General features: G+C 39.9%; 1 protein-coding gene across 1 annotated transcript; it reads right to left on the bottom strand.

The window, feature by feature from the left end:
* Positions 1 to 1,896: 1,896 nt before the first annotated feature.
* LOC137989764 (uncharacterized protein C14orf93-like) lies at positions 1,897 to 7,071 on the bottom strand. The gene is made up of 6 exons (XM_068835424.1): positions 6,993 to 7,071; positions 4,730 to 5,117; positions 4,186 to 4,247; positions 3,807 to 3,898; positions 3,420 to 3,538; positions 1,897 to 2,686 (listed from the first exon to the last, which is right to left on the bottom strand). Exons 2-6 carry the CDS (start codon positions 5,105 to 5,107, stop codon positions 2,192 to 2,194), a joined length of 1,146 nt encoding a protein of 381 aa, XP_068691525.1. The 5' UTR covers positions 5,108 to 5,117; positions 6,993 to 7,071; the 3' UTR covers positions 1,897 to 2,191.
* Between the last annotated feature and the right edge of the window lie 433 nt (positions 7,072 to 7,504).

Below are 7,504 nucleotides of genomic sequence, written 5' to 3'. Positions count from 1 at the left end.
TCTGCTGCCTACTCCTTAATCCTCTTGATCACGCAAGCAATTGATCCAAATTCCTCAAAATAAATTGTAAATAAATAATTGCGTTCCGACGAGGGAGGACGCATTCTAATGGAGTCGTTTTACGAATGTCCCGAATACGTTTCGCGGCTATTGGTTGTGATGCCATGCGACTTCAGGGTTTGGACGCCATCTTGGACTGGCTGATCGACTGGCACATCACCTGGATCTGATGTGATTGTGAATCTGCCATGCCTTGACATCGGGTTCGTATCGCAATCCCCGCATGTCCAAATCAAAGCGGTGAAAGTTCCCCATATTTCCACGCAATCTCGTCCCCACAGCCACGATCCTTTTCGGCGCTAACCAAAATGATCGCGGCTCTGGGAACGAAGTTGGTTTCGAGCTTTGATTTGACGCATGACCTTGGGTCGCCACCTACATCTCCTTTCCCATCTCTAGTCATTTTAGACAGCCGTAACACCGCATTATGTGCCCAAAAGGTAGTCGTGATACTCAAACCCTCCCTGTCTTTAGAAGTACGAACTTAACGGTGTCCATCGATAATCATCCTATTCACCACTGTTTCTCATACTGGATGGCAATCATCGAAAGTGGTGGCCGGTGACGTAAAAAACATTTACAGAATTATTCGTGATATTACCACTTATGCATGCCTTTTCCTTAATTTTTAGTGAAGCTCAACAGAGCGCTATAGGTAAAATATTTGGAAAACCTATCCATTCGAGAAATTCTGGTTATGACGTCAGCGTACGCCTGTCCGTCCGCCGTACAAACTGTCGGTGTGGAGGTGGGAGGTAGGACAACTTCTGGGGACGGGAGTTTTCGGGCAATTTTCCTTGAAGGGAAATAGCGTGGCAGTGTAACATTCAGCAACCCGCATTTTCCTGGCCGGCGGGAAATTATGTTAGTGACGAGCAACGGGATAAAGAGCAGGAAAGAGTAACGAAATTTTAGAAATGTAAGTGAAGAAAGCCAAGGAAGGAGAAGATTGAAGAGAAAATTTAATGCATGCCTCGCTGCCTCATATATTTTGTAAAACTCGCTAAAAGGAACGTAGAAGACCTGAAAACGTTTGAAATTCCGTGTTGACAAAGATTCTGGCATATTTCCACAATCACCACTGCATAAAGAGCCAAATATTCGGGCCCGAATTCGCTCGAATAAGGATCGGCGCACGCCACGTATAACGGAATTTTCTGACGTATTCGATTACGGCCGACTCGAAACACACCTGGAATATTCTATTAGAATCCGGCCTGTTTTACCGTATTCAACTTGAATACTCGTGAATGACTCGAAGTGTTCGATAAACCATACGGAGCACGCTTTGGTAGATTTATGTTACATGAGATTTTCTTCGAAGAAACAGTGATCATTTATGACTCGAACATTTTCGAATACTCTCAGTTGTTCCAGAGTTTGCGACTGGAACCCCAGATGCACGACGCCACTTCTGACGTGAACGTTCCAGAATATTTGTTGCTTGTTCGTGTATGCTTAGTTTCAAGGGAACTATGGACGAATTTATTTTACATTAAGAAGTTAAGATCCTACATTCTAAAAAAGTGTTAGGAACCATCTGAGAAGCAAAACCTATGAAACACTAGAACATTGTTGTACTTGTATGCAAACTTTATACTAGCATCTAGATGCTGCTTTGTTATGAAAAAACATAATCTGAGAAGCAAAGTCTCAAGAAAAAACACTTATTTTTTGTGCAAACTTTATAACTAGATGCTGCTGTGTTATGAAAAGAGCATAATGCAGCATTGGAGATGCAAAGACTAAAAAACACTATAACATTTTGTATGCAACCTTTAGAACTACTGCAGATGCTGCTACATGTATGTTATGAAAAAGCATTATGAACCATTTAAGAGGCTAAGTCTAAAAAACCCTATAACATTTTGATGCAACCTTCAGAACTACTGTAGATGCTGCTATGTTATGAAAAAGCACTATGTACCATTTGGGAGGCTAAGTCTAGAAAACACTAACATTTTGTATGCAAACTTTAAAACTTAGGATATTCTCTCACCAGTATTTTTAACTGTTTAAAACTTAGGGTATTCTCTCACCAGTATTTTCAACATGAACTACACTGTGTTAATAAAAATAATGTATTAATAAATCGAATATTTTATTCAGTATCTTTAAAACTGTGTATTATCTATTCAGAGTCACTTTGGATGGCATGTCTCTGTCTCCTAGGAGAGCGTGGTGTGTGTCTATGTTGCCTTTTTCGCTTGCCTTTACCACTTCTATGCGCGATAGAGACTGGTGTTGAATGTTGTTCGGGGCTTGGGGTGTGGTTGTTCCTTTCATCCTCCTCCTCTTCCTCCACTGAGTGTTCGCCTCCTGATGCAGGCTCAGTGTCTGCTAAAGCCCAGGCTACATTATGCCTGGGCATTTGCCTTTCCGGTGGCACACCCTCAACTCTTGGTACACGAGGCCTCAGGTCCTCTCGCTGGCTATTGTTTATCTGCTGCTGGAGTCGTTCCATCAGTACACATGCCCTTTCCGACCTCCAGATTGGACGACGGACCACCCACTTCCCCTTGTTCACTCCAACACCATTCTCCTCGTCACTGACGTAATCATAATTCAGTGACTGCAATAATTCCTTTTCCTTGTCATTTGAAACCTTTAAGCGTGCATTAAACAGCTGGAAGTAAAGAAGAAATAATTATTTAATGTAAGTTATCAGTATTATTGCTTAGTAATAGTTATTTATTCAAACCTAATTATTCATTTCAGTTCCTAGTACTTTGCACACTATGAGAGCAGTTACATTTCTGAGGGAAGTCCGCACTAGACATTTAATAATACTGACTAAAAAAATAATTTCTGAAAGAAAGACACCCAAGAGATGTTCTCACAATACAGAGAGTCGTGTAGTCTAGCACTCAATATTACGTAGTACTACACTGTTTGTTTCCTACAATGCACTATCAAATTTACTGAAACCCCTGATAAAGGGCGTTCAAGGACAAACATGAAATGGGCCCTTGCAAATAGCCACATGGTACAAGTCTGTCATGCTGAAGAGCAAGTACATGTAACACACAGGAACAAAACAGGAAAAGTTCACTAATACCCAAACATGTAGCTTGCTCTTGGCATAGTGGATTTTGTACCAAGTGACTGTTACATCTACATGTAGTTGCCAAAAACCCTTGTCTAATACCAGCTAACCATGTTCATGTAAAGAGGTAACAATGTATCTGCCCTATAGTGCAAGTCATAGGTGTCTCCTATGAGAGAGTTGTCTGTTTTATTGAACGATCAGTCAAATGAACTTTTGTAAAATTTAACATGCAAGCACATACAAAATGTACCTTGTGTACATGCACTCCAGACTAAATTAAATGATACATTAAGAAAAATGCAAAATTTACCCTTTTCCTTCTTGAACGTAATTTGTTTTCCTCCTTTTGCCTATCTGCTTTCTGTTTGTTCTCTGGAAGGGATTGGAGATAGATTTTCCTCTTGGTTTCGTAGTATCTCACAACAGCACCTGAAAGGAGTAGTAATAGCATTACATTTTCTAAGTGTTTTTAGGAGGGTTTCTATTTGTTATTTTAACTACACTATACCATTTATTTTCTTTTACTTCCAGTTAAATTTTATAATTTTAAGGATTTAACGTCCGTCAAGAACCATTACAATTTGTGATCTTCCCTACACACTTGATCTTGATAAGTAACTTTTCATGGGATAATCATCTTTACTCTTATAAGGTAAAAGAAGCTTTAATTTAAAAGAACAGAGAACTATTATCTTACGTTTCACCATCTTTAAAGGGTATCCCTTGTCTTCATGAACAATCTGCTCCTCCAATTCATGGCGCACTGATGAGTTGTGTAATGAAAGGACACTGCAAAATAGAGTACAGTAAAATATTATAAAATAAAGTGCTGTTTTCCTCTCTGTGAGATTGTTTTGAGGTTAACATGCTAAGAATCTCAACATTTCAGACAGTTTCACTGTCCCATAAAGACAATTTTTTATTTAATTTTTAAAATAAACATCGAAAGATTCAAAGAAATAATAATTTTGTTCAGCAGCCATCCCCAAAAGAAAGCCCCTTAGCTGGAATCTTCATAAGTATGTGTACTTGCGCACTCAGTTTGCAACTCAGTATTGCTCAGTATTGCTATGTACCTTTGCTCAGGCTTGTACTGCTTATCCATAGACAAACTGTTATGGAGAAGGTGAACATCTGCCTGAAGGGAAAGAGAGTGTACAACTTCCAGCTATTAGAGACCTTTAGATAGCACTAGAACTTAGTATGAAATCAAGTGCAAGTGCGACTTGCGATTTTAATCCAGTTACATTCCCAGAGCACTGACTCCTCCCTCTCCCTGGCCAGTTGAATAGGAGACCCAATACGAGATTCGATAGAAACTTGATAATCACAGGCCTGCATACATGTAAGGGCCTATTTACACGATAATGACATGCTGACTTGTGTGGCTGATTATTTTTACTGAAGTTATGTGGATCAGAAAAAATTCAAGGACTTTCAAGGACCAGGAATGAAGAGCAGGGATTTTCAAGGACTTTCAAGGCCTTGAAAATGTACTCTCAAAATTCAAGGGTTTTCAAGGGTTTTCAAGACGCGTACGAACCCTGTTTGAAAATGAAAGTCAAATACCAAGTAAACCATCAGTGAAAATACCATATGCAATATAATTTTTAAACTTACTGAAATCTCAGGTGGAATTTTTCCATCATCTACAGCACTATCTTCTTGTAGACTTTCTACTTTTTCTATAAGAACTCTCCGGTCCTCTTTCAGTTCTTGCAAGTCAGCAGTTAGGTCTTGCAATGACTTTTTTACACTCTCCAAACCTTGACCCTGTAGTTTAAGCTGGGCTGATACTGTATTGAAGGCATCAAAAACCTTGCCAATTTCAGCAGTAGTGATTGTCACTGTATCACGCCTTCGTACAGGCGTCTGTTCATCACAAAGACCACTCGAGGATGAATAACCTCTCCTGGAGCTGCCACTACTACATGTAGACCTCCCACTGCCAGAGCTTCTACTTGACTGCCCCAATGAAAAAAAATGACCCAGTATCATGCATCTTTGACTGTGTTAAATATTAAAAAATCAAATAATAAATTTATACTCTGTAAGATTGAGAGCTTGAGAGTTACGTGAAGTGTTACTTACTACACTGTGGGCTCCCACCCAAGGACTCTAGAGTAACTTGTTAACCAAGTGGCCTACTAACTAGTGACATACATGCATCCAAATTTACCAACAAAACAAGCTTTAACTTGCCAATACAATTGTTTTTAGCATGCTTCACTACAGATCACAAAACCCGGAACTGAATTTCTCAAAATGTTGGTATTGATCATGAAGAGGTTGATTGAAATAAATTTGAGATACAGTGTACTTTATCTTTCTTTTTTGTCATTCCCACAGGTCCAGCTTTTGCATTTGCAAATGACAACTCTTATATCCCAATTAAACACTGTAAGAAGAACTGTTTTTAAGTTAGCCAAAGAGGCTAGTAGTAAATATTCCTAAATCTGTTACTGTTAGTCTCAAGTCCAGCACAAGTAAATTACATGCTTACAATGTATGTGTGGCCAATTTTATTTAGCAGAAAGCAATTGCTTAGAATTCCCTTTGGTCAAATAACAAACAGAACTTTCTTTCAGAAGTACCCTCCTTTATTGTGTCCTTCGAATATCTAACCATCAAAACTGCTTGAGGGGCTGTAATTGGAACATTTAATTGGGAGAGGCTCAGTTCCCTCATTCAAAAAATGTGATTTGCATTCCGGACCAGTTCACATTAACCCTTTCACACCCAAGAGTGCCACTTATAGATTTTATTCTGTCTAACGCCTGATGATTTTACTCGTCAATGGGGAACCCCCACGGGAGTGAAAGGGTTAAGTGCACAATAGTGCAATAGCAAAATCTATGGGCAAATGGTATTATTTTTGGTTTATTTTCATTTGGTTGCAAGTCAAACTACAGTCCCAGACAATTGTTGGGACACTTCTGCCTCTTCCTTCCCTCTTAATGTTGGAAAGATTTGGCGACTGAACTGTGATAAACAACAATGAGAGGGGCAGGGAATGCACAAGAAGGGAATAGAGGATGTTGGCATGAAGTGGCCCGGAATAATTATGTCTGAGGGGCCGATTACATGAGCCGGGCTGGCTCGTTTAGCTGAAATCCTGGCACGTCTGAGAAATACACCAAAATCCACTTTGCAATTGCATGGAAAAATCTAAGCCCCGCTAGTTGAGATTATGACATTACGATGCAGGGATCCCGACTAAACAGGCTGAGATTTTTCCAAGTAATCTCATTCACCGGGACAGCCCGGTTAGCCGGGCCAGCAATTTCTAACCACATTACTCCACTTTGGAGCAAAATGGCCCACGGAATAGTCGTTTTTTTATGTTTAAATAAAGGATAAATAAGATAGCAAACCATAAGGCTTCTTTAAATTGTATAGTGAATTTTAATAACAATTTAGCGAGACAAACGTCTCTCCACTTCTTGTTGTTGATATCTTTTTTCACATGACATATTCTAAATTTAGACCAAGCCGGGCTGGCTCACCTCATGTAATATCGGGCTGAAAGAAATCCCGGCAAACCCGACTAGCCCGTCTGACCGGGCTGGCCCAGGTCATGTAATCGGCCCCTGATACTGTAGCTTGAAGGGCAACAAAAGGTGTGAAATTTTATGTAAGCTTGTGCATCTTGCCAGCATATAACGTTAAGATTCATGAACTATGTTCTTACTTTACCCTGATCACGTTCCCAATAAACAAGGCGCCCCCATAGACATCACAAACAAGTTTTCCCAAGGAAGATCGATAAATCCTACGCGAAGTCTACAATAAATTATGTCAGGTCTCGTAAACGACGATGAAAGGTGGGTACTCGCAATAGGAAAGACGACGATGACTGTAGAAATATTAAAAACACACATACCTTTATCAACGACGATAAACTCAGAATTCGTCTCAAACCTCAAGCGCTGCTACAACGAATAAAAACCTGACAATTCTCCTCGCTAACCTTCCCGCGTGGAGTGAATTTTTAAAGTGACGGGAAGACACGATCGAAATCATCATCTCACTTTTTGATTGGTCCAGATGAGCATCGATTGTTGTGATAGCCAATGAGCAATGGAGGAGCAACGGTGGTTTGGTTGTAGCCTGGTTACTAAGCAAAGCGTGAGTTGTCGATCTAGTGAAGAAAATGGCGGCGAGGAAGACTTGCGAGACTTGTGGAACAAACTATGCAAAATCTGCTTATTATGACCACTTGCCTTGTCAAAAGAAATCCCATTCTGACTCAGGTAAGTGTATTGGACATCATGGAGATGTTTTCTTTCATTTTAGGATGACATAAGTACGCTTCATTTACCCACAAATAACGGAGAGACTTTTTCGCTATTCTTAAGTATTTTCACCGGCTGTGTTACGTGCGTTACTCAACAA

This window comes from Montipora foliosa, unplaced genomic scaffold (genome assembly GCF_036669935.1).
Source record: "Montipora foliosa isolate CH-2021 unplaced genomic scaffold, ASM3666993v2 scaffold_472, whole genome shotgun sequence".
NCBI classification, from domain to species: Eukaryota; Metazoa; Cnidaria; class Anthozoa; order Scleractinia; family Acroporidae; genus Montipora; species Montipora foliosa.
The sequence above is the reverse complement of the archived record's forward strand: the minus strand, read 5'-3'. Positions and strand labels throughout refer to the sequence as shown.

Excerpts from the sequence above, each read along its gene's own strand:
- LOC137989764 (XM_068835424.1), bottom strand. The coding sequence starts at position 5,107 with ATGATACTGGGTCATTTTTTTTCATTGGGGCAGTCAAGTAGAAGCTCT. Across the intron at positions 3,539-3,806 it reads CCCTTTAAAGATGGTGAAAC|GTGCTGTTGTGAGATACTAC; the intron begins GTAAGATAATAG and ends TACTCCTTTCAG. Across the intron at positions 2,687-3,419 it reads TACGTTCAAGAAGGAAAAGG|CTGTTTAATGCACGCTTAAA; the intron begins GTAAATTTTGCA and ends CTTTACTTCCAG.